Source organism: Arvicanthis niloticus, chromosome 4 (assembly GCF_011762505.2).
Source record: "Arvicanthis niloticus isolate mArvNil1 chromosome 4, mArvNil1.pat.X, whole genome shotgun sequence".
NCBI classification, from domain to species: Eukaryota; Metazoa; Chordata; class Mammalia; order Rodentia; family Muridae; genus Arvicanthis; species Arvicanthis niloticus.
This window is the reverse complement of record NC_047661.1, coordinates 65107890-65135265: the sequence shown is the minus strand read 5'-3', so window position 1 is coordinate 65135265 and position 27376 is coordinate 65107890. Positions and strand designations below refer to the sequence as shown.

Sequence of the window (27376 nt, the reverse complement as noted above, 5' to 3'; positions counted from 1 at the left end):
CATGCCTCTGTTCAGCTGGCCAGACTCCTATAACACCCGGCCCAGGGTGCATCTGAGGAGAGTCCCTCTGTGGGTGTTTCGTGGGCACCTCTCTAGCCACCTCCACCTGGTCCTGGTGGCCCAGGAAAAACACAAGAAATGTGAACCACAGGCTTTCAAACAACATTTATAAGATGTTCAGGAAAAATATGGAACACAGATCTTCAAACCTATTCATGAGAAAATAAACCTGACCAGGAGAGAGGTATGAGAGGGAGCGGAAAATGGTAAGGACTCTGTCTGTTCATGGGCATCCTCACCAAGTGAATTAGAGCCTGAGAGGCTCTCAGTGTGGGTTATCTGGGCGCAAGCTGCTCACAGGCAAGTTTGAGGAGCTCCTGCTCTATCCCTGGTTTATTTTGCTTAGCTAAGACTACAGGGGTACAGAGCTTGTTCTGCAATTATGGGGACCTGAGTTAGTGCCATCATTGGGCAGTTGGGACCAGGAGGATCCCTTCAGGTTGCTGGCCAGGTAATCTAGTCAGACTAGAAAGCTGCAGATCCAGTGGGGTCCTTGCCTCAAAAACTAAGGTAGACAACAACAGAGGTATGTGTGTCCAGCCCTTCCTACTATAGAAGTACTTGCTTACATTAATAAAAAATGTTTATCAGCTCTATTTATCATAACCTAGTGAAGTTAACCCCCATCCTTCAGGGTCATCTGCATAAACCCCTTAAAAGTTTCTAGTTCAGATATCCAAAATCAGAAAAGACAGTCCTCCAGCTCAACTCAGAACAGCCTGTAGGTAATTACCTGCCGGACCTTGACACAGAGAACTTGCAGGGCAGCTACTTCCAGGTAAGGAGGCAGAGCTGTTTAACAAACATAGAGAGGCACTCCTCCTGGCTCCTCACAACCCATCCTGGGGTCATTGGATCACTCATGGGCCAGGGAACCACTTCTCAGGCCCAGGAAACCCTGAACAGGCTGATGAAGGAGTCTCTCCTTGCCTGGGGCCCAAGGGTCAAATACTAGTGGGTGCTGGGGCCGCATCACCTGGATGGAAAGTAGGGCTCTCTAGCACAGGCACTTCTCAATGTCGAGGCCATGGCTCTGGAGAAGGGCTGGCTGTACATTCATATCATTCAGTGATGTGGAACATAGTGACCCAGACACAAGCCAGGAGCCACAGACAAGGCAGTGATAGCCTGTGTCCCTAGGAACTGAATCTATACTCTCCTTAACTGCTGCTCAACTATACAAGAAAACTCCCAGACCCCCACCTGTCATTGCTCACCCTAGGCTTTTAAATCAGGATAGGGAAGAACAGAATAGCCTGTTCAAGGGAAATGTCAGGGAAGGAGCCATGTCCCTACAGAGAAGGGATACCCCTCTTGCTCAAAGGCAACTATCCCAAGAGGCTGTTTCTGTGGAAGGGACAAACCCAGCATAGCCCCTGATGGGGCAGGGCAGTATGAGGTATGCAGAGAATGGAAGCACCTAGAGAGACTTCAGTCATGTGACGCAGTATCAGTACATGGTACCTTGTAACATTCCTACGTTTCAAAAGCCTCTGGTGTTTTCTCTAAGACTCACTGCAGAGCACACAGAGGAAGCTAGTTTAAATGGCACTAGGACTGTGTTAAATGTGACTTTCATTTTTACAGACCCCACTGCCTGGTCCCACTGGAAGACATAAGTGGACAATGCTCAGGAGACATGGGACCATCTACTTCCATCTAGACATTCATAAAGAAGCTGCAACACATCCGGCATCATTTCCCGAGCTGTAGGTTGGGCAGCAGTTGGGATGTAGCCTGGACCCCTAAGACTAAATGCAGGTTAGCTGTGAATCTGATGGCTCTGGAGTCTGATGTGTCCCAGTTGGCCCTGTCCTTATGAGGAAAGGTGACAGGACTGCCACCTGCCACTTCAATACACAGACCTGGCTCCTAAAAGAGGACCACAGGGAGCTTTTGTCTACAGTGGCCAGGAGGTTGTGCATCATGGCACACAATCTTCAGGTTTCTATTTCTGAAAAGTAGGACTGCTTCATGGCGGACACCTCTTACCGCCCTGGCCCCAGGGTGCTAAGGGGCTAAGGCCATAAGCCTCAAAGGCCCCATTGGGACACCCAGGAGGAGGCAGTGACATGGGAAAAGGACAGAACTAATTGGCAACAATGTCAGCAAGAGGCAGGTGGAGAGAGGGATTAATAACAAAGTATAACACAGAGGGGGAGTCTCTGGGACGCAGTACATTCCCGGAACAGGATGAAGTTCTGTGCACGTCTTTACCAGCAGTCAGGCATGTGGTCAACTTCCTCTGTCACCTCCTGATCATCTAACAACCGTGCTGTCTCTTCCAGCACTGTCAGAGGCAAGAGGAGTTTCTTTTCTGCCACACACTTTCTAAAACCTAAGGTATTGTTGGACTCCTCTGTTAATGCATTAAAACTAATTATAAAACATCTTTCTTTTTATTTAAAAATTATAAAAATAAGATACAAAAAGATATTTAACCTAATTAGTAGTTAGAAAGACACATCTCTATCCAGTGAGATACTACCTCACATTCAGCAACATGACTGTAATAAAATCATGTCTGGTGGTGATGCCTATAAAGCTAGCACTAGGGAGGTAGAGGCAGGAGGATCTCTGTAAGTTTGAGGATAGCATAGTGTACACAGTGAGAAATCACATAGGAGAACCCACTGTTGGCACTTAACTAAACCAGTATAGTTCCTAGCTGCATTCTAAATTCATGTTCCTACAGATAAGGGCAGCTCTCAATCCTCATCAAGAAAGCTTCTCTTTGGAGCAGACAGAACCACAGCTGATCAAGATTAAAGCACAACTGATTAGGGGATGTTCAGCCCCTACTGACACATCTACAACACTACCCCATACCCAGGGCTCAGGGAACACTGCCAGATTAAAAAGCGTTGCGAAACTGGATCTCCTAGAAATGATGAGGAAACTTCACCTATAAAACTCCAACAGTATGGCCGCATGAACAAGACCTCAACAGTTACAACACCAAGACATGCTATTATGGAAGGGGTAATCACACAGGTGCCCACCCTAGACAGACGCCACAGGCAATTAAAGACTGCCAAGAGGGGGATTAGCCGAGGCAGGAATGAGCCCTGACTGGTTATCCAATATCAAGGAAACCCTGACAACATGAACAGTCTGTATGACGGCAGGTCTGAGGAGGGAAGCCAAGGCTGGGAGCACACTGAGATTAGCAACGGTAGAAAGCCACAGGAAAGCAGGTACAGGAGGCCATACTCCTAAACACACATGATCAGAAAGGATCTCCACCACAGTATTATAATCACGCTGGCAAGTGTACAGGACCAAGAAAGTGCTGAGATAAAAGCAGCCCTGTTAGAATTACAGCAGATTTCTCAATGGAAACCTTATAGGCCAGGAGGAAGCAGAATGGAAAATACCAAGTCCTTAAAAAAGAAAAATCCAGCCGGGCAGTGGTGGCACACGCCTTTAATCCCAGAACTTGGGAGACAGAGGCAGGCGGATTTCTGAGTTCAAGGCCAGCCTCATCTACAGAGTGAGTTCCAGGACAGCCAGGGCTACACAGAGAAACCCTGTCTCGAAAAACCAAAAAAAAAAAAAAAAAAATCCAAATAAGATTATTATTCTTAGCACAGCTGTCCTTCGAGCGAAGGACAAATAAAGCCCCTCAGGACAAGTGAAAACCAACCAACCCTATGAGAGATGTGTGAGGAAACTGTGTCCAGAAGTAAAAGACAGGCACCATCACATGTTATCATTAGCAGAATAGCTAGAAAAGATGGGAAATAGATAAGAAGCAAACACCAATACAACCAAGAAAAGGAAACCAAGGAAAAATAAAGAATATTCATCTGCAAGAAAATCAACAGAACGGAAGGAACAAATCTATACTCTTCAATAGTCCATCCATTCAGTAACACTGAATGCAAGTGAACTAAATTCTCCAATCAAAGTTTACAGACTGAGCCAGGTGGTGGTATGTATCATTAATTCCAGCACTCAGGAAGCAGGGGAAGGCGGATCTCTCTGAGTTCGGGGTCAGCATGAGTTACAGGACAGCCAAGAGTACACAGAGAAACCCTGTCTTGAAAAACAAACAAACAATACAGATTGGCTGAATAAATTTAAAAAACCTAAGACTCAACAAAATGCCGATAACATTAAACTCACTTCACAAATGAAGATCATGTAGACACTGAAAACAAAAGGATGGAAAATGGTATTTCAAGAAAATATATTAAACAAAAATCCTACAACAGGACAGGAAAGGTCATAACATAATCATTAAGGAATCATTTCATCATCATCATCAAAAAATAAGTATGTATCCAATGCTGTAGCATCCAATTACAGAAAAAAAAATATGAAAATCAAAAACCCATGTGGGTGACATATAGCTGTAAATCCCAGCACCCTAAGGCTGAGACCACAGGGTAACAAGTCTGTTGACATCCTGAGCTACACAGAAAGACCATCTCAGAAAACAAACACAGAGAAAACAACCATGAGAAAGGGGACATTACTAATACCATAGACATACAAATGGTTAGAGATTATTTTGAAAAAATGGTCTATTAGCATATTGAAAAATACTTGGTAGTAAGTAAAAAAAAAAAAATCAGTAAACTATACACGTAATGACAATTAAGCCACAGCACTGCCTCCTCCCTTTTGAAGTCTCCATCTTTCTGAGTTTATGTTTGGCTGCCTCTGGCCCCACCTCCCTCCTTTTCTCATCCCTTGAACATATACATGAGTGGAGTCCCAGAATAATGTCCATCCAATAGCAATGACAATGATTTTTCAGGGTAGTATTTGAGGATCTATATTTAATGTATTACTGAAGGTTTTTGTCTGTCGGCTACAAGCAGGGTCTTCTTAGCTCAGCCTGGAAATGAACTATGCAGTTCAGGATGACTTGGACCTCTGGATCTCTCTGCCTTAGTCCGAGTACTGGCATTACAGGCTTGTATCACCATGATTGGCTATCAAATCCTTTATAATCAATAAACACAATATTATTTCTGCTCAGAAAAAGCAATGATTTTCTTACAAACAGAGAGCTAAGCATAGAAAACACAAGACAAACTCGCCAAGGCCCTGATCCTTAAGGGAGATTCCTCCAGAAGCACACACTAAACACTTTGCAGAACAGGTTTTCATTTTCATTTCACGGCCACACAGAAGCCAGGATTCACCCTGCTCCTTTAGACATGCTGAACGGAAGTTGATAAAATCAAACGTCTCTGTGCAGGTGAGGCTGGCTGTCAGCATCTTCCAGCCTTTCTGTTTCCCTCCACTGGAGCTACCTTGTTTGGTGCAGTCAGGTTATTTTTCTGTGGGGCAGGGTGGGTAGGAAGGACAAGGGGAAGGCTTTTGCTTCTTTCATTTCAAATGCCACCATTCATCTGCTTTTACGTGTATATATAGTTTTTCTGCCCTCAAGCCATCTACTCTTTCCACAACTGCTGAGCACTGTCATAAACATTTGTAACCCTCTGACACCTACACAAGCCAAAGCCCTTCCTAAGTGCTGGGTCCCTGTAGTTGACAGCCTCACGAGAGGCAGCTCACAGAACTTCTCCAGTCCCCGTCTCCAGCTTCACAGTAGAGAGCTTGGAGTCTGCTCAGTGGTGTCTCATAATTAACCAAAAGCAGCCGCTTCCCCAAAGCCTCACTTTGTAACCTGCCACTGCTGTCGGAGTGTATAAATATTAAATGCAAAAGGCACCATTAAAATAACATTAGGTTTTTGGCTGAAGTGCTGACAGCTGTGCAGTCTCTGAAGTTAAGATGAGGAGGCCGCTAGGTGTTCTTTATCTTCCTGGGTACTCATAGTTTCTGAATTCTAGGACTCTCTCACCTAGCCTTGTTAGTGGGGGTGGTTAGGCAGGTAGCCACTTTATACGATACTCCTTTTCCTGTATCCTCACACCTGGATGTGCATGTAAAATATATCATCTCTGAAGCACGCAGGCCGACCCCTGGAAGCTACACGGTCAGCAACATTTGAGGGAGACACTCTGGGCAAAGCCAGACAATAGTTCTCTCAATAAGCTAAAACCAGAAGCAAAATCCCAATGCTGAATTCCAGTGCGGCAATCGTTGGCTTTCTACCTTTGCCAAATGAAATCCTCCAGCATTCAAACTCATGGGTGCTTAACACTTCAGTCATGCAATGCACTTAGTGATACCATTTGGGTTTTACAGAAAATGTGAACTGTGGAGCAATAGGAGCCCCTGGGATGTACACATACCTGCTTAGCTGCCGATGAAGAAATTGCTTTCTTGTCCAGCAGGTCAAGGAGCTCGGCGAGTGCAGAGGGTGTGACTGGACTAGCAGCCCCAGAAAAGAAAGAGAAAGTCAACCTCTCACATCATCAAGGTGTCACTGGCTGCCAGAATCTAAACTCTCACTCCTGCATGCTTAGTCAGTCACACCCAAGGACAAAAACATAGGCTAACGGGGCCTTATTATTATTAATTTTTTTAAATTTTAGGATAATGAGTTTTTATACTGGTATGATTTTTAAAATTCTTTGTTTTACCATTCAACAATAACAGTGGTTTGGCAGCAGTTACAGCAATACACAACTGCTCAGTGCAATTAGTTCAAAGAAGGAGGTAACTGCAAAATTCATGAACCACAAAAAAAAAGGGGGAAATAAAATCTAGTAATTAAATATTTTTGACTAAAAGATCAGCCTAAAAATTACTTCAAATAAAGCAGCCAACAAAACCACTTTCCTGAATGTTTTTATGCAAACAAATTCCTTCTCATTGTACATAACTTTCCACAAGGGAACACCATGTCCACCAGACATTCGCCTGTCCTTGCAGGCCTTCTATATGCATTGTCCTTGTGCATCTGCAGACTCAACGGCTTTCTGAGCACAGGTGGGCCTAGAGACTCACAGATAATATGACATAGAAAGTTGGGGGGACGGACCACTAGAGGTGTACTGATTCACACTCACAGAAGAGAGGCATGTGGTGAGACTGCTGAGGAGAGAGTCATGGAGCACATCTTTACAAACGCATGGTCTAGCTACTTCTAATCTACACAGTAACCAGGATAATGAAACAGCTATCTGAAGCCACCGGGGGGGGGGGCAGTTAACACAGAAACCCTTTATAAATAGTGCAGAACTGTGTCAGTGTAAAAGGACTCCAAAACACTTACTACAACTTGAAAACACCTCTGTAGACATCTTGGTTCCTGTCATTCACGATTCAAGTCTTCAGAAACATTTAGGTAAGGTGCAGGGAACTATAGGTCATCTCTAGTGCCAGTTTCTGTGAGCTCCAAACCAACACTGTTCAAGCTCACCACACTCTAATTCAAGTACCTTATTAGGGTTCCTTCAGTCTAAGGAAGTCTATTGCCCTTAAACTACTATTTATTCCAAAATATGGATAAAAGGTAATTCCAAGTGGAAATGAGGTTTGGAGATTATCTAGTGTTACTAAATTTGTACTCAAAATGTTTATGAACTACCCTGATTAAAGTCTAAAAGGCAGAGAGGCAGCAAAGTAAACAATATAGTCTTTTCTAACCTCCCATCTTCATTGGCAACAAGAATGAGTTGGTTTTCACAATGTAGGTTGCTCAGATGTTCTACAATCCATAAAATACAATCACTATTTATCTTATAGTGTAGACCATGTAGAGAACCCATTATAAGTACAGAGGCTGCACTAGGTTTCTAGAGTGTGCAAAAAGGTCACTATTCATAAGTCAGTGAGTACCATGGTCCATTTGAACTGCTGCAACAGAATACCATAGGTGAGTGGTTTATACATAGAAACATCATTACTCACAGTTCTCAAAGCTGGAAATTGGAGGTAAGGTACGACAGAGCCTGCATTTAATGAGTTTCTGCCCTCTTGTTCCTTTTCCTCAAATGAGTTAAAGGGTAAGTAGCTCACCCAGGACTCTTGTATAAAAGTATTAATCTTATTTCTTAGGCGCCACATTCACAACTCAATCACCAACAACCAAGCCTATTGCCAAAGATCACAATATATGAATTTGGAGCATGCACAAAAACCCATACCATGATGCTATGGGAGGTAGAAAGGGACAGAGAAAGAACATAAGATCACCTAAGAATGTACTTTGCGATACAGAAATCATCACATGACCTTAACTGATTAGTTTGGTTATACATTTCTTCAAACAGATTTCTTGACTGACCTAATGGCAGATGAGATTTCTCAATCACAGTTTTGTTCTCACAATGCATGATACACAACAGACCAATAATTCCTGTATCTCAGGACTTCTCACAAACTAAGACAACCACACACACATGACTGGCACCTCTTTGGTTTCTGAGGATCTGGTAGACAGAACATATTATTCCATGGATACTAAAGTCTGTGGATACTCATATCCTTTGTATACAGCTACATACTCTTCATCTAGAATGTATGCACACCCTTCTCTATGCTTGAAATAATTTCTTGATTGCCTACCTAATATGGTATGGATGATATGTAAGCACCTGTTACATTGTGTTGTTTAGGAAATACTCATTTAAAAAGACTCTGCACATGTTCATTACTGATGTAACTTATCAAAGATATTTTCAATCTGCAGTTGGTTGAACCCCAGATATGGAAGGCTGACTGCAAATTGCAGCTATACCAGGGCTAAACTTGTGAGCTCATGACAAAGATCAGTACCTGTCACACTGATCCTGAGAGACACCCCTCATCACTTAAATAAATAAACCATCAGAATTCGGGCTCAGTGGTGGCAGCAACACAGCCTACTAATTTGCTGCTGTCAGATAATCTTGGGATCCTGGGCAACCAATGTGTCTCCATGAAAGAAAAACCTGACATCTCAAGGTTAGCTTCCCACACTCGTCCCATCATTCTGAGGGCAGGGTATCCAGGAAAGAGGAGAATGGGATCTTCAAGTTGTCCGGTTTCATTTAGTCCCTTCCAGCTCTTTTAGGATCACAACTCCAGTTCCAGCTTGGATCCCAACAGCAGATACTGGTACTATTCTATTCCCCCATGAAATGGCGCCCGTCTCAATCCTACACTATCCTAGCCACCACAGTCCCCTTCTCTTCTGCTAAAGCAGGACTCAAAAAGCTCCTGGGAAAGGATGCAGAGGCCTGAGCCTCCAGGTGGCACAGGCTGTTCACTGATCCCTTGTTCTCTTATTTCTGGGCTCCACGTGGTACCCTACTCCTAACAACTCTTCTCCAGGGGTTTCTCTTAGGCATGCTCTTAGCTCTCTCTTTAGAACATCAGCTGAGAGACAAGTGCTTTCTGGAGACTCTCCTCCTTTCCCACTGCATCTTATCACTCCTGCATACCCTGTACCCATCACCTTCCCCCATCTTCCTGAAGTGCTTGGCCCCCTTGTCCTTCCACTTTCATTTTGCCCCTTGTACATTGCCCCTAATGGGAAACATCTCAACTGATCCTGCAGCTACTTGCCCTGACTGGCTCAGTACCTTTTGCAAGTAAATAAATCTACATTTAATTGTTACTTATTTGCCCAACTGTGAGGACATGTCATTGGGATTATATCCTACCCACTGGTGATGCTCTTCTCTGAAAGACCACACCCTCACTAGCTGCTGGTCACCTTGGTTTCCCTCCAGATACACCCAGACTCCAACACCATAGCCTCCTTTAGGGCCTCTTGGGTCCTTACTGTTCTTGGCATCTTGTTCTGCTTCTTTCCTCCTCAACCTGGCAGCTCCCTGCTCAATTCCATGGCACCCAGACTCTCCTCAGTCTGCAGAGGGCAAGCATGGCAAGCCCAGGACTGTCACTGCTGTTCTGGCTCCTCTTCCTTCTATCTGCTTCACTCATGTGCTTCCAGAGAGATCAAAAGCTCACCAAACCAGTGTGCTCTATAACAGGACAACAAACTTCTGAGAAAAGCCACATAGAAAATATATGAAGCTTAAAAAAAGACCAAGGTTGGGAAGTGCTGCCCAAGTCAAGGCAGCCCTGTGCATGCAGCCCCGGCTCCATGTGTTCATAAATTTGTGTTCAGCTGCCAGCAGATACTGTTGTGATTCAGATTCTATTCATCTAGGCTCTTAAAACTGTTCTGCTCTCTTCCACAAAGGTCCCTGAGTGGTGTGCGGTTCACTGTTCTTGGTATACACAGATCCAAATTCGGGCCAGGGAGTGACCCCCTCTTCACTGCACTGCAGCGGGTACATACACTGGTGACTCAGTGAGCCCTGTCCTTCTGTTCCTTCCAGTGTGCAAACATAGTTCATTTCCATCCCCACAGTCATTTCTCAGGCCGCCCCTCACCAAAACCCTTTCCAGCTTCAAGGCTGAGGTAGAGGTGTGTTTGCCTCCACATTCTCCCAAATGGCTCCCATGCTCCCCACCAGCCACAGTACTTCAGTGTAAACTGTGGAGTTTCTGAAGGGCAAGGTCACACGTGGGGGAAATGGATGAGACAGAGAAAGCAAAGGATGCTGACTCTCCACTTAGTATCTTTGTGCTGATCTGTGAATTAGAGGTTTCCTGAGCAGCCTTTTTGTCTGTCTCCTGTCCTTCCTTCCTTTTTTCTTATTTATGTCACATATACATTATCACACAGCCTGATTATGTCAACAAGATTGTCCTCAGGATGCTATAAGGACTTGTGGGCTGGTGAGTCTAGTGAGCAAGCAGACCTCTAGACACTTGCCCCTAACCACACATTTTCTCCTGTCCCTCCCCTGACTCTGGGCTCTTACTGGCCCAAGTGTAAGGTGTGGAGTTACGCCTGGGAGAAATGGGTGAGAGAAAGAAAATCAAAGGCTGCTGTGGGAGTGCAGGCCACAGTGCCTACTGTTTGACAGCAATGGGATGTGCCGAGGTAATGTCACACCCACTGGCCTGGCCTCCCCTTCCATGGAGACTTTAACGGGCCTTGTCACCTTCCTAGGTGCCATAATGAAACCCTCTCACCCACTCTTCTATTTAAGCCTGTTGCTCATTTGGGTGTGTTCATGTTTTTAGGTTGTGGTAGTTTGAATGAGAATGGCCCTCACAGGTTCATATTTCAATGTTTGGTTCCTAGGTGGTGTAATTTTTAGGAACTGTTAGCAGGTAGCCTTGTTGAAGGAAGTGTCACTGGGTGTGGGCTTTGAGGGTTCAAAAGTCCATGTCAGGCCCAGTCTCACTCACTCTCTCTGCCTTGCAGGTCAGATGTAAGCTCTCAGCTACTGCTCCAACACCATGCCTGCCTGCTGCCATGCTTCCTACCATGACAATCATGGACTCACCCTCTGAAACTGTAGGCAAGCCTCAATTAAATGCCTTCTTGTAAGTTGCCTTGGCCATGGTGTCTATTCATGGCAATAAACATGACTAAGACATAGGTTTATATGCACACATATGCAGATGTGCATGTACCAGCCAGAGGTCCATGTTAGGTTTCTTCCTCCAAAGCTCTACAGCTTATCTTTTAAGAAAGTCTCACTGGAACACAGGGTTCAGTGACTGACTAGACTATGGGACTCGGAGATCCTGCTGTTTCTCCTTCTTTATCTTTGGATTACAGTCATGGCCACTGTACCCAGCTTCTTTTACATGGGTGCTGAAGATCTGAACTCATGTGCCCATGTTTGTACCACATGAGGTATCTCCCCAGCCTCTTACTCTTTTCTTTAGCCATGTGCCTCTTTTTTTGAGTTTGGGGATACCTGGTAGTCCTTCTACTCCTTAGCATTTTGTCTATCTCCTTCTTTGCCCTGCTTCTGAGTGAGGCACAGGATCCATCCTCAGCCACCTCAGGTAAGTGTCTTTCCAAGGACTCTTCACTACATTCACAGGCTGCCACATGCACAATCAACTCCATTGCACCATGTGACTCCAGGTCTTACCTTAAGACTTCCATGAGTGTCCTAGGTCAGGAACAACTTTACCCCATGAATGCCTTACTAACCCAGCTAGTCAGGTGGTGTCTTTCCCTCACTGACCTCTTTGCTGCTTCACGGTTGTGACTGGCTTTTCTGAGAGAAGTGCTGTGCCTGTCCTGTGGGCTGGTCTTCCCTGGTTACTACAAGGCTGAGTCCTAACAAGTGTGCAGATCAAACAAGTGGGAACTCTTGACAGACACCCCTAGGCATTCTGATCAGCTGTGGGTCCACATGCCATGACTGCTGCACACCCCACTTGGTGTCTGTCTTACCAGCAGCTCAACTTAGAGCATCCATCCCAGACCCTGTCTTCATTCTTCTTTCAGCTCCTACCAGACTACAAAAGACAGCCATTATCTTTCCTTGGTGCTCAAGTGAGAAATGGAAAAGCCACACATGTGTGCAAGAACACTCCCCTTCTTGATATATCTTATTTCAGCCAGGCCACTGTCATCTGGGCACAGGCCTGTCGAGGACATTGCTCATTGGCAGTCTCTCCCTACTAGCCAGGCTGACTGCCCTCTTACTTTGCTAAGGACTGAATTGTACCCATGCTGACAATACACACGCTGAAGCTGTAACCATCTAATGTGATGGCATGAAGAGGAAGAATCTTCAGTGAGTGACTACAGTTGAATGAAGTCATGAGGCTGGGCTCCACGATGGGTTTAGAAACTTTCTAAGAAGATACCAGAGAATGTTCTTTCTCTCCTCAACACCCCATGTGATGATACAGCAAGCTGATAGCCATCTGTGGTCCAGCAAGTAATAGTGACTGCTGTTCTTCTCAGCCTGTAGAACTGTGGGAAATAAGGAACTCCTCCAGGAGACTTTAAGTGCCCAAGCTATTAATATATGCCATGATCCTCCAGTATGAAGTTGGAGTGGACCTGTAATACAGTTTGGCCTGAAAAATCTTCCAGGTGGCACCTGGTCATCTCTCTAGCCTGTGACCTGCCCACCTCAGCATGCTACAGCCTTTGGGTTTTCGGAGCTCGTGTGGCTGGCTACTTGTCTGATCATGGAACTTCTAGATGTTTGTAGCCCACACCCCCATTTACTCAGCAACCCCAGAGATCTTCAGGTCTTGGGTCTTGAATCATTTTGTAAGGAAAGTCTAGGGTGATTTCCAGGGGTCCCACACAGACCCAGTTTTGTGCTTTACAGTGCTATATGCATACCTCTAGCATACCAGGATCTGATTGAGAAGAGTGGCTATCTATGGGTCTGTAAAAGCCACAAGTGAGCCAATTCCTTGTCTTGTTCAACCTCAAGCTACTAAGGCCTGGCACAGTGTGCAGACACACTGTACTGTCAGGGATCTGAGCACAGTGGGTTTCCAGATGGGCTTGACGCTATTTTTAGAATGTGGAACTCAAAGGGGATGCTTGTCGTCTTCTTAGGGGACCCTGAGGGAGAACAGGCAGAGTAAAAAAATTCACCCTGTCCTATTTCAATTGCCTCTGGACACAAAGTTCATGATACAGAAAGAAAGAAATCCCCAGACCTCACTCACCTCTCACTGACTGCAAGATTCTGATGCTTTAAATAGCACAGAAAAGTGTTCAGGACCCAGTTAGTCACCTTTTTGGGCTCTGCCCTAGTTTCTTTTATCACATTCTGGAAGAACTCCAGTAGGCCAACTTCATTCTGTTAAAAAAAAAAAAAGAAGTATATATGTGTGTGTGCATAGGTACGTACTTACACATACACCTCCTCCCTAAACTGCAAGACCTGCATTGGGAAGGCAGATGGAAAGCACTGCCTTCTGCTTCCACAGGACATCTACTCTTCCTTCTGAAACACTGAGCTGTCACAGAGCAGTCTGCTCATTTCAGCAAGCATAAAGATGCTTCTACTCCACTCAGAATCCATAGAAGCATATTTAAAGGGAATATGCATATATTTCAGAGTGCCTACCTTCATGGATGGGGGGATAGTGAAATTTGCCATCTTCCACACTTGCTCGCCACTCAGGCCCTGCCAGCCAAAGCCCTGGGTGGTGAAGTAGACTTGCATGGCTTGACTTTGATGCCCTTTCTCTCTTCTATCCTGTCCCCTCCTAGACATCCTGGTGACCACTGGCAAAGGAGGTAACAAATGAAGGATAGCCACCTATATTCTTCACGTTGTCCTGAGAGGTAGACAATGGGGCTAGACTGTTCCAAACCAAGCAAGAAGATGTATGTGTGTGAACCAGTGAGACTAGCTCCAAAGTGGGTGGAGGAAGCCTCTTACTTCTGAGCCAGGCTTGGAGTGGTGGTCTTGCCTCTTCTCATGCTCCACGAGATATTCACTTGGTTGGTTCAATGAATAGACTTGTCTCCAGGCTTTCCTGCTTGCCTGGCTCTGGGCTGCAGCATGAGTTAGGGCCACACTCCTCATGTTTACTCTGGTAAGTACAGACATGTAGGTTCTAGCCACAGAAGATTCTTGGTAAGAGCCAGTGAATGGCATCAGGGCCTTTTGTTACCATGTGCCCACTATAAATCACATGTGAACACTCACCCTCTGTTGTACCACACACTCACCTTTAAGTACTAGGGACTGCCATAATTATGTATGAAGGCAGCCAAAACATTCATCAAGTTGCATACTGTAGCTACTCATCAACTCAGTGATTGAACTAGCCCTAGTACTTCTGTAAGAAAAATAAAAACATGTCCTATTTTTAGTAAAGATTTAAACCTCCAAATGCAGATGGTATGTTTAAAAGGTTTACTTTAATTTGTGTGTACATGCATGGGGGGCAATATGTACATGTGAAGGTGTCCAGGGAGGTCAGAGGCAGTGAATTCCCTAGAGCTGAAGTTATATGTGGCTGTTCCAATGAGGGTTGTGGGCAAGAGCAGGTCTTCTGCCAGAGCAGAATGCACTTTCAGTCACAGAGCCATCTCTCGAGTCTCCAGATGGCATACTTTTAAGCAATATATTTTCCTTACCCACTGAAACTCAAATTATACATTATTATTCTTGAAATAGTCTTATGTTCACTCTTGAGCTAAACTCACAACCCTTTACCCTTAGAATTCTTCATTAAGCAAATGAACATTCTAGAACAAGATACTAAGAAGTGAGACATACTAACAAAAGTGTATTCAAACTTTAGATACTGTTGACGTTTTGATATGTACATCTGTGCACAGCTGCTACAGTAGACAGTCCACAATAAAAAGCATCTCCACAGCCTTTAACCGATGAATTATTTGGTGACAATCCTACTGAATAATCCCACAATCATTGCTTGCATCTCCTTTTGAGCCACCACTATTACTCTGCTCATGCTAAACTAGGGCAAAGGCCACCTCAGCAGCCCAAACTTGACTACAGATAAAGGCAACCCAGGTAACTTGAAGACGTACTGCTTAATTTCTGAAAAGTCTTCAAACCTCTCCACTGGTTCACAAGTCACTGGGGAGGGAAGAAAGGGCTATGTGGCCCACCCTGGGCAGGCAGAATCCTTCCTGTTCTCACTCAGACAGGCTGGCACACTGGTAGAATGAGCTGTCAGGAGAAGACCTTGCTGCTTTGCAAGGAAAGTTTTCCAAAATCCACCTAGAAAAACTGCACTAAAGCTTGACAGCTTGGTTGAGTGGCTGGGACATGATAGATATCTTCTCCTTTACCCTTGGGTGGTTTTATTATTGGATGGATAACCCTGCGAGTCAGATTTCTGTTTGTCTTCTCATGCCAGTGCTGTGATGAAGCCTCTCTGAGCTGGAACTCTACTTCACTGGGGGATACAGGGTTTCAGTGCACAATTTAAAGACGATGTGAAACTAGTGATGGCAACAGAGTGAGCTACAGAGAGAGAGGCTGCAAGAGGCTGAGGCTGTTGCAGCTGCCACCACCTAAAGAATGACTGATCAATTAGAGCTGCACAGGGACTGCCTGCTCTGCTCTTCAGAACAGGAGTCCACTTTCTAAGGAGTGAACACACACACACACACACACACACACACACACACACACACACACACACACACACACACACACACACACACACACACACACACACACACACACTCCTGCTGCTTTTTACAGTTTTCTTAGATCCATGGGATTGGCAAACAGAAATAAGCTTGGAACAGATCTCTGAAGTCTCTGATGAATTTGGCAGCTCAACCACCTGGTTTTGTGAGGAAAACAGTGGATTCCTCTTAAATAAAAATGCTATTGAGAGTGGTGCAGCAAGGCCACTGCGTTAAGCCTTTAACATCTTCCCCAAACAACAGGCCCTGGTCTATCCAAAATTCAGCCACACAGCAAATCAAGCCTCCTGGCTGATATGACTCCAAGTATAGCTTCAGAGATGTCTAAAGCAGCAAGGACCACAGATCCTGTCCTATGCATGCTACCAGGCAGTCTTCAACTGAAAAGCATCTTTGCCCCTTTTAAATCTCATTTCTCAAAGAATTCAATTATACACACAGCCACCACTGGGTCAGCTGCTTAGGCACTAAATAGGAACCCTCAATTACTAATGGACTGACCAACTAACCAATGCTTCTGAGAGGCAAAGGAGAGGAGTAACCTTGCCCTCACTGCTTGCTCTGAGAGAAGCATCAGTTTACTCCTGAACAGAGAGCCTGGAAGCAATATGCTCCTACACTGTTTCTTGTAGTCTACCTTTAGAGATGATGACATGTTGGAAGACCATCCAGATGAAATAGGATGAGGGCAGCGTTCTCAACTTTGTGTCTTGTTCTAAGTCACATATCCTGTGATCCTGACTCTGATCCAGAAACAAGACTGGGCTGCATTTACTGGTAGAATGAGACCTGATACAGACAGCTGCTCAGTGGTACTCAGGGAAAAAGACACTAGCTGAGCAACAGCTGCTTAAGTGACAGGGAGTACCCTTGGCCAACTTTTGGGAACTTGGATTAGCAATTCAAGGCTGGTCAAGGGCTCTCGAGAGTACTTACTAAATATGGTATCTGTGCTGCAGTTCACGATCAGATTCCAAGACCAGCAGGGATGTCTGAAAGCTCAGAGACTGCTAAACCCTACAGGTTTCTGTACATCTGCATACCCACGATGCTTAATTTATAAATTATACACAGGAAGATACTAACAACAACAAAACAGAAAAAATAGGTTTTTTTTTTTTTTTAACTTATAAATTGTTTTATTTCTGGAATTTCCCATTTGCTATGTTTGGACCATAGGTGACTGTAACTCAAACCTTGAGAATATAGATTAGGTGAGATACAACTACTGTACCTGTTTGACATAGACAACAGCAGTAGGTCCTGTGGGCAGCTGCATATGGCTGCTGTTGCTAATGACAATACTGCAGGTACCCTCAGGCCCATACTGCCTGTTAACTTAGTCCTGTGAGCCCATGATGAGGGCTTCTGCAGGCGTGGGTACCAAGGCACTCCTGGGCTAGAGGTTACCCAGCCAGAGAGCAGCAGAGCTCTGCAGCTGAGCTCTCCACCTCTGGGACACTCTCTGTGAGGACGTCTGCCGCCTTTCTGGGGGCTGACATGAGGCACAAAGTGAGCCTCGTCCACAGAACGATGTTCCCAGTACTTCTATTATTTTGTGTCTGCCAGCTGTTCACAAGTTCCTGACATATTAAAGATGTCAAATTACCCCAGTTACCTTAGAAACTAGAAAAAGAAAGTAGCAAGTTTACTATCTGCCTTTGCCTGTATTCCCAGGCCACGTGGCATGCCATACATCTATCCTCAGGTCAGGAAGGCAGACAGTGGCACACCCATCATGCATGCTATCCTGGTCTCCAGAGGACAATGGGTGGCCAGAAATCCCATGTGCTTCTCTTCAGCAACACTTAGTCCCCTCAACTAGAGAAATGATGTGTTCAAGAAGGCTCTGACAATGCACCATTTTTAAGTTCCTCCTGGTAAGATGAGACAATCCTGTTCTCTTTCATTAATGTGTATATTAAATATACTCAATTACTGCACTCTATTGTAGGTAAGTCAGGTGGTGGCTTTATAGCTAACTGTGCAGCTGATGTGACGAGATGACTACCCAGAAGGTCCCACACCCACTATACATGAGCAGCAATGGCTTCTTCAACTATGTAAGGATCTAACATGTCACTATGTGGCACTTTATGGAGTTCAAATTAGATTTTGGGCCTCTGGTGACAAGGGTGTGAGGAGCACAGCTCTGAACATCTGTGCAGATGTTTAAGGGGCTCATCACCTGTATATTCACAGAGACTGTGTGTGTCTTCATTATACCAGTGGCTCTGGTCATTCTTATAAAGTGAGAAAAACAAAACTCAAATCCAACAACTTTTTAAATTACAGCCTTGAGAATAAGACAAAACCCTGGCTGGTGTCCTGGGTGGAGATCAAGTAAAAAGGTTATACTAGCAATGCTTTTAGGCCAGAAAGTAGAAATTGAATAGCAAAATGAGGGACTGGAATGCTTAGTCCATTCTAGTAGGTGCCTCAGGTCTATGATGCAAGCATGCTTGTCTCCGGGGTGATAGTCTTTGGTAAAAGCCCCGTGAGTGGGAAACCAAGTGACCTAGCAGTGTGAGGCTAGCCTAGGAAATAGGCCTTATCTGAGAAGACATCTGAGCAAAATTATCAACAATGTTACTCATACTGTGTTCCCAGCCAAGCCCGGAAGCACATATATCCTAACCTGAACATAGGTTCTTTGCAGAGTGCATTTAAACTAATGTAAAACTTACTTTGGTTCTTGGAGATTATATTTACTCTGGGAGAGAATTTGCAGACAATCAGTTGGGAGCACACATTTCCCTTGAATAATCAAATATAAATAATTAAGGTAATAAACGTAGGCAGCAGAATGGCAGCAGGAACTGCAGCTGCAAGAATGGAGCCCACAGAGTACGCTGCCAAGAAATCAATTCTGGCTACAAACACATTTCAACTAGTCCAACCCAAGAGAACCTGGGTTGTTCAGTAGGAGCCCTATGCAGCAGATTACAGGGGCTGTGGGAGCACAAAGGCAGTATAGAGCAGTATGGATACACACAACTCCAAGCTTGGCTTGTGCAGTATAGAGCAATATGGATACACACATCTCCAAGCTTGGCTTGTTTGAAGCCTGAAATAAAATCTTTTGTATGTCCCTGATACATTATTCCACAAACAGGAAATCAAGTGTGAGAATGGGGTGCAGACAGAGGCCTCTCAGTGTCCCTGAACTGGGACTAGGACTTACCTACTTTCTCCTTAAAAGGCAAACACAAGGGGTCAAATCCTCTGGAACTCAAAGAGGTCCCCTTGTTACTTCCATCTGAGAGGAATGAAGTTGTGTTTTTGCAGTAGAGTTAGAAGATCTATCTTTTCTGTTCTATTTTACAAGAAGAAAATTTTGGTAATTTTTTCCCCCTAGAGCATGGAGTAATTGCAAAGCACCCTTAACCTGGCAATCCCAGATGCAATTTATAAAATGGAGAATTGTGTGGAGCTGAAATATGGCATGCTACAATGTTGACCGAATGGATGCTTCTTCAGCAGTAGTTAAAAGATGACAACTTTGCACCATGAGAGCCTGGAGGGGCTAAAGCCAGTCAGTGTGGTTTCAGATAGGATAGCAAACTGTTAGCCTTAAAGAGGTATTACATGCAGGACATAAAGAAATTTGGCACGGGGACTGTTTTATGGGCAATTTATCCACAAAGTAAACCAGGCTCTTTCTAACTTACAAGAGACCTAAAGTAAAAAACAGTTCATTTAACAACCAACTGATACCTTCTGTTTCTTTGTCCTTGGGAGACATCTTAACCTTTTCTATGATGTCAGAATCAAAGGATTGTTACTTTCCATGGAGAAAATGAAGCTGTCCACATGAGGTGACAAGTCTAGAGGCGGAATTCAGAGCCTGACTCACACAAAGGGTAGTATAGTTTGCTGACTAGAGGTTAGGTGGGGGTGATATCATGTTTTTCTACAGATTCATGGGGACCAGGCTGGATTTTTATAAACTTCTGCTTAGCACACTGTCAGTGAGCCATGTTTGTATGTTGTAATTCTCCTTTCCCTGGAAGCATACTCCAGAAGTCCACTTAATTCTCTTTGGAATCTTTTTAGAGTCAAGGAAAATTCTGCTGTGTAGACCATCTTTGGGGTGTGAGTCACGAGGGCTTTAGCTGGTGGGATGACACAAAGCATGAGGAGTAAGAGGACACGGTGAGGTCTGTACCCTGGGACCCTCACAACCTGACCTAGGCCTGCTGCACTTGCTGCTCCTCTACCAACCATGAGTCATCGCTTGTCTGTTGTTCACATCCACAGCCAGCTGCATCAGAGCTCGCAGCACATCCGGCCTAGTAAGGCAGGCTGGACAACCAGGGCCTCAGGCAACCCCACAAGCCCTACCAACTGCCCTAGGTAGGAGCGAGTCTCAGTGACTCAGACCAAAGGACCCATGTACCTCCAGCAGAAAGTTTAAGAAACAATAAATGAAGATGCAGAAGACAGTTCCTGTAACCTCTCTAATTTTTCCACTTGGAAAATCAGCATGACTTGTGCTGTTCATTTTTTTTTTTTCATTACAGTTGACTGATTTTCACAAAATGTAATAGGCAACATTTTATGTTTATTTATAGGACAGTCTGGTATCTTTGAAACCAACAAGAGTGGCTAAAAGCTTTCAATGAACTTGTACTTTCTGACTGAACTTCATAAAACAATCATGGACGGTATAAAGCATTAAGTTTAAGCAAAAGTAAAGGCTCAATTTCTTCCACTAGGGAACAAAGGCAATCAAGACCAGTCATTACCTAGACAACATTATTTCTACCTGGCATGGCAGCATATTGTGCATGCAGGCAGGTAGTGGAGCTCAGTAACATAAAGCATGGCCCACAATGCGTATGAAAGTTCCTTAAGCAAAAAGGTTATACGTCCTCACCTACGACAGGAGAGCCACCATATCTGCCTTGAGGGCTGTCTGAAGCAAATCTAGTAAATGGCAGCATGCTGTAAACAAGCTGCCTTTAAATAAGTTGCATAGGCAAATGGCTACCATTTGTGTTCTCTGACTGAAATGAGACACTCGGAAACGATGTTCCCATGAAAATTAGACTAGAACAATTATACTGAAAAACAAAAAAAGGTAGATTCATGTAACTCTAATAGTAACTCTAATACTCCGACAGCTCTCCCAGCACTGCTGACTCCCAGAAGGTCTTGCTCTACTACCAAAATCCCTGTTTCTCCATGACCCTAATCCCCAGATCTCAGCCTCTACGTTTCAGTCAGCAATTTTACCAAGATAGGGGAACAAGGTTAGCTTATAACTTGAAGTCTTCAGTGGAGCAAGATCTGAATGTGGTAAAGAAAATCAGTATATAGGTTTCCTTTTGAAAAGGGGCTTTCAGGGCAGTCTAGGAAAGTCCAGACTCAGAATAATCTGCTAATAAAACAAAGCAGGAACATGAGAGTCTGAGGCCAAGTGACTTGAGACAGAACATGGCATGCCGCCACTTGAGTCTTCTCAGCAAGGGTCTAGTGACACGTGCACAGCCCACAACCCTGCTAGGTTGTCAAGGGTGGCTTAGGTATCTATCTGGTCTCTAGAATCTGTCAGGAACATTACTACTCTAAGTATGTTTATATGCAATGCAATGGTATCCTATTCATGTAGGCATCTGTCTGTCCAGACAATGAAGACCTACTATGTACTTAATAAGACAGTACACAATAAGGGGTTTTAGCAAGAGTTCTGTAAATATCAAAGATAACACTAACAGAACATAATTCAGTGTTTACTACACAGGAAAATGGCAAGATAAATTAAAAGTGAGTTAAATTCTTAAGTTTTTTTTCTATGTGGGGAGTGTGTGTGTGTGTGTGTGTGTGTGTGTGTGTGTGTGTGTGAGGGTGGTGAGGTGGTACACATACACTTCTTAATTAAATAAGTCTAAAGGCCCTGTGCTGGAGTAGGATCCCTGAGAGCACGCCTCTACCACCGCCATTTATTTAATGAATACTCCTGGGCACGCTTTAAACTGAAAGATGGTTCATTAGATTTGTGCATCTGCCCTTCTCAGCAATCTGTTGTGCTTCTGATGAAGGCAGAAAACATGAACATATCATTTTCGGGAATGTTATGAGTAACTCAGCTTCCAACGATTATGGAGTCATAAAGGGCTCAGGCTGCCTAATTTTGAGAAACAATTTGTCTGAATCATTCTCTGTCTGTTCCAGTCTCATATTCTCATCCATCCTGGAAATCTCAAGGACAAGCCCTTTTATTTTTTTCAGTCACCTAATGTATTATCTTCCATATCTAAATATTATACCTTAAACATACTAAAGAAAACAAATCTTAAAAATGTAAAAAAAAAAAAAAAAATCCCCTCCTTCTTGGTATGGTCAACATCATGTTCGGCATCTCCTCTGGGCCCCTCCACTCGGTTTATCCACTGCAGTCTCCCTAAGAGCTGATCAGCCACAGTGTTAGGGATAAACATACACACTATGAAGGGGGTGAATAATTTTGCCTCGCCTCCCCCACATAAAGCCTGCTACCTTGGAGAATTAGTTTTCCCTAAACAGGTCCATAAACTATTCAAACAGATTCACTCATTTGGTGTTGTCCTTGACTGCATTTATTCAAGGCCTGCTGTGGCTGGACCCAGAGGAGACTAGGGCACAGACATAACTTTTCAGAGTCTATTCAGCAAAGTGAGGCAGACACATTCCAGGGTCCAAGTGTGGCAATCTCAAGAGCTGCTTTTCAGGGAAGTGAAATAGCTGTGTGCTTAAGATGTTAGGAGGTCCTTTCTCCTTTCTTATGGAGCAAGGCTGACCTACAACCTTCTTAATGTCATATTTAGTGGATTCTTTCTGGAAATCAGGCTAGAGCAGTGGTTCTCAACCTGGGGGTCACAACCCCTTTAAGGGATTGGATATCAGATATTTATGTTACAACTCATAACAGTGGCAAAAATACAGTTATGAAATAGCAACAATATAATTTTATGGTTAGGGGGTCACGAAACATGAAGAAATATATTAAAGGGTCCCAGTATTAGGAATGTTGAGAACCAGTGGGCTAGAGCAAAGACATGACCAAGAAACTTCGGTGTATCACAAACTACTTCAAAGGGCTGGCTTGAGCCCAGCAGTTCAAAGGCCAGATGGAGAGATGGCACTGATGTCTTTGCATCCAAATGTTCTTGGTCCCTTCTTCCCTCCTTGAGGTGAGCTGAAGAATACTAATAAGATGCAGGTCTGTAATTCAGTGTTGAGTTCAAGTAGCAAAGGTAATGGGGAAGATGAGGGAAGATTAAGACATTGGATAAGGGGCTGGAAAGATGGCTTAGTGGTTGAGAGCACTGACTGCTCTTCCAGAGGTCCTGAGTTCAATTCCCAGTAACTACATGGTGGCTCATAACCATCTGTAATGGGATCAGATGGCCTCTTCTGTTGTGTCTAACAGCAGTGACCATGTATTCATATACACTAAATAAATCTTTAAAAAAAGACATTGGACAAGTTATGTTATTAACTTAAATGTAATGACAATTGTCACAGATGTATGCATAAGACATAATGGCTCCTCACCAAAGGCAGTGATCTAGTTAACCTAAAATTCCAGAAAAGCAGTCTGTGCTTAGTTGCCATTGGTCAGAAATCAGGAGTTCTCATAAAAGGCACAGTGTGCTTCTCAAAGTAGCTGACTTACTAGGACGAAAATAACCATTCAGCCAGCAATAGATTGCATAGTATACTAAAAACCGTTATATTGTGGTTATTGAATATATATGTATGTGTGTATAAATACCACCATATATTTATTATTGATCATTAAAAAGCAAGAATCCAGTTTCCACAGAATTTGCTGCTCTGGAAGATGACAGGAGTTCAAGGCCAGCCAAGATTACATGATATCCTGTCTCAAAAACTACCCATAACTACAAAACAACTCCCACTTTCTCCTGTTGACAAGATGACAATTGTGACAGAATGCCACCCTCGATGAAGGTGCATCACTTTCCTGTTGCCATGACAAAGAGATCCACAAAGCCCCAAGTAGTTCTGAAAAGGATGGAAAATCCCCAAGCTACCTCAAGGGCATCAGACTCTGTAATAGCCCAAAAGAGGCATCTTCACGCCCCACAGGATGAAGATGTTTAGTAAGCTTCCAACAATTTATACAAGATAAATGTTTTCTTGGCTTTAAGAAAAGTAACACCTTGTCTTGGCTCAACACTATTAAAACATCTAGAAACCCATCCATTGTTTTTGGGGAGGGTGGCTGCTTGCTTGCTTGCTTGTCCTGAAGATATGTGGGAACACATTCATCCATAACATTCGAACTAGCTTCCAAGTCTCCATGTTTCCTATGAGCAGCCAGGAGGTTCTGCTTGCTTTTCTGCTATGCTGAGGAGGAGCAAGTAAGGTGCAGTGCCTTACCCTTCTCAGAGGGGTCTGGGGACGAGTGGAGAAATGTGCCTGACAGTGCCTGCAGGGGCTACTATGGAGCATCATCCAGGCTGCTGAGCTGGGTTAATTTCTTACCCAATGGATACTTACCAGTAATGCAAAGCTGTGCTCTGGCAGCATCCCATACTGCTGGACAAGCCTTTCTCTGGTTGCACTGGGGAGCTCTGGGAGCATGTCCCGAAGCCGGTCAATATTGATCACCTGCTGAGAGTCTGCACCTGGCGGCAGAGATGTGTCATCATAGAGCACTAAGGGAGGCAGGTTGGGCTCCGGCATAAACCTAAACAAAGAGAACAGACAGATCTGATTCTGTGTGTCTGAATTAGTTAGAACTGCAAATGTAACAACAGAAAGGAATGCTTTTGTGCTAGATACAAAGTTATAATGCTTGCAAAGGTTTCTAAATGTCCCAGTGAAAGACCACAGCAAACACATTCTTCAATGCTACAGAATAAAGATGGGAGAAGGAGTAACATGGTACAGAACTATGTTCTGGTCTATACTAGTGAGAAAAGTGTCAGAGGGGCTGGAAGCTGATGGACCAGAGAATAATTACTTGTGAGTAAGTAAGATGTCTTTCTGCTACTTTAAAATTTCTATTTTAGCAATACTCTACAGTAAATGAAAAGTCAACAGGGAAGAGATGGCAGGGCTCTTCCCATCTCAAGAAGTAGGAAGCAGAACGGACTTTGCCTAAATGCAATGTGGAAGCTTGTGAGGAGGGACAAGAGGGGACTGGGTGGAGCCTGGGCTACTATCAGGGCAGTGAGTCTGTTCTGTGTAATGGTCAGTTCATGCCACTGGCCAAATGCACCGAACATACGGCAATGAGTGAAGGAATCCCAGTGTAAACCATGGATTTTAATGAATAATAGGCAGCAATATTGGTTCACTGTTGCAGTAAAGAACATAAAATGAGTGGTAGAAGACTGGGAGGAAATATGTAACAACACTTCCAACAACACTTAACATTCAACGCTGCTCTAAAAACAGCCTGTTGTTAATAATCAGACAGGTCATTGTACTGCATTAGTTGTATGAAAGAAAAATATCCCTCTGTCCTGTACCAGCACTGTCTCCCTTCTGTCCGTGAGAGTCAAAGGGCTTCCGTAAAAACATCATAGTGTTCAACAAATGCAAGCAGAAACTGGATTAGAGGTGTGGGTAATTCCTAAACATGGTACCAAGTCTCAGGGCCAGTCTGTCCTCTGAAAGCAAGGGCAAACCCAAAGGGAGGCTTCTTGAGACCCACTGCCATCTAACTTGGGGGCTCTAGCAGAAGTCAGTGCCTGAGTTAAAAGGTAAACTCCATGCTCAGTAAGAAATTGCAGGGAGTGTCAACATGGGAGAATAATGATGTCTTATGCAACAGCCTGAACCTCAAAGATCACTATAACAAAACATCCCTGCCTTTCATAGGCTCATGACAGGAGTACAGCAATGAAGATACACCATACTTCACAAAGGAAAGCAAATTTCAACAACTGTACTGCTAAAGCTTCCATCTTTGTAATCTGCTGAACTCTATGAGAAAAAAAAATAAAAGGTTCAGTTTATATTAAGCCTCTCCTTATTGTTTGTTTTATGGGAACATCTTCTGTTACAGAATAGACCTTCTGGTTGAGGAACAGAACATAGAAGCTCTTCCACATAACCTGATTTGCTTCTCCTGGCAATGAGATAGCATCACCTGAGGATGGAAGGGACATCCAATGACAGACTGATCTCTTTTTTATATCCTCCCAAAGGATTTCAATGTATTACAGATCTATTGCCAAATGTAAGCCTACGCTCACCCTTGCTTTCCATCCTCTTGGTTGGACGACACCATCTTTATTATACAAGTTTGTGAACAGATACCTTCCATCAACTGAGCCCTACAAACAAGGGACTCTACAGCTAACAAGTCAAGAAACTACCACTTCTCCTAGTTTATATATAACATAAAATACGAAATCCTGATTCCTATCATGTCATAACGAGTGGTTTCCAAAATTCTCCAGCATCGTTCTGCTGACTTTCCAATGGGTTTGAAACAGACCCTCAGATATGTGTCGGTGTTGTGCTCACCTGTAGTCTTGCTTTCCCTCCTTGTCTCTCATTGGCATGGTGCACCTGCACAGTCAGATAGGACAGCATTAGCAAACACTGCATGCAGCCCTGGCTACACATATGTGCAGAGGGGTCTTACTATGGGCTGGAGCTCAAGTATTTCTCCCAAAGGCTTGTTAAAGGCTTGGTCCTATGAAGAAGTCACCAGTAGAAGTGTTAACAGTGTTAGAGTTGGGGCCCAGTGGACAGCCTGTGGGTCATTAGAATATGCCCTCAAAGGAGACTGTGGAACCTGGTACCTCCCTCTGTCTTTTGTTTCCTAGTATGTTACTTTCTTCACTCTTACAGCTTAAGAGGAAAATCACATATTTATTCTAGTTTGTAGTTTCAGAAGTGTTAGTCTATCATGGTGGGAAAGTATGGCAGAGCAAACAAAAGAGTCAGAAATAAACAGAGTATGATATACACCCAAGGACATGTCTGTGTTAGTGAAACTCTCCTTCATATGTCTGCCACAGAAAATCACCATCTAACACAAAGGACTCTCCAAAGAACTCTTAAAGTTTCCACTTTACATACCCCCAGGGACCTAGTCTTTTTTACCAGGCCCTACCTCTAATAAAGCCATTATAGGACTCCATGAAGGTATTAATCAATCATTAAGCTGGGGTCTCATGGTCTCTGGAAACACCGTCAGATAGACCCAGAGGTATGTTTCACTAATCAACTTAATCAAGACTGGGCAGCATATTGGCAATGAAGTAAGCAGTGTAGCTCAGCCATGTGTCTGGAATATGATGTGCCACTATAGGCAAAGCCAATCACAGACTGAAATCTTTTAAATTGTGAACCAAAATTAACCTTTTCTCTTTATAAGTTGAATAGCTCAAATATTTGTTATAGTTTAACAGTGACTGGCATAGGGTTATCTCAATCAAAGACAAGCAAATTCAAGCTTTTTAGATTTCCATAGGAGATATTTACATAAACATAAAC

General features: G+C 43.9%; 1 protein-coding gene across 1 annotated transcript in view; it reads right to left on the bottom strand.

Moving 5' to 3' along the window:
- Gatb (glutamyl-tRNA amidotransferase subunit B) overlaps positions 1–27376 on the bottom strand; it is a 69985-nt gene that overhangs the window by 2792 nt on the left and 39817 nt on the right. The window contains exons 8-11 of the mRNA XM_034500118.2: positions 26399–26443; positions 24419–24608; positions 13432–13565; positions 6276–6354 (exon numbers count right to left, since the gene is read on the bottom strand). Coding sequence (XP_034356009.1) covers positions 6276–6354; positions 13432–13565; positions 24419–24608; positions 26399–26443 — 448 coding nt within the window. The remainder of the gene's footprint in view (positions 1–6275; positions 6355–13431; positions 13566–24418; positions 24609–26398; positions 26444–27376) is intronic.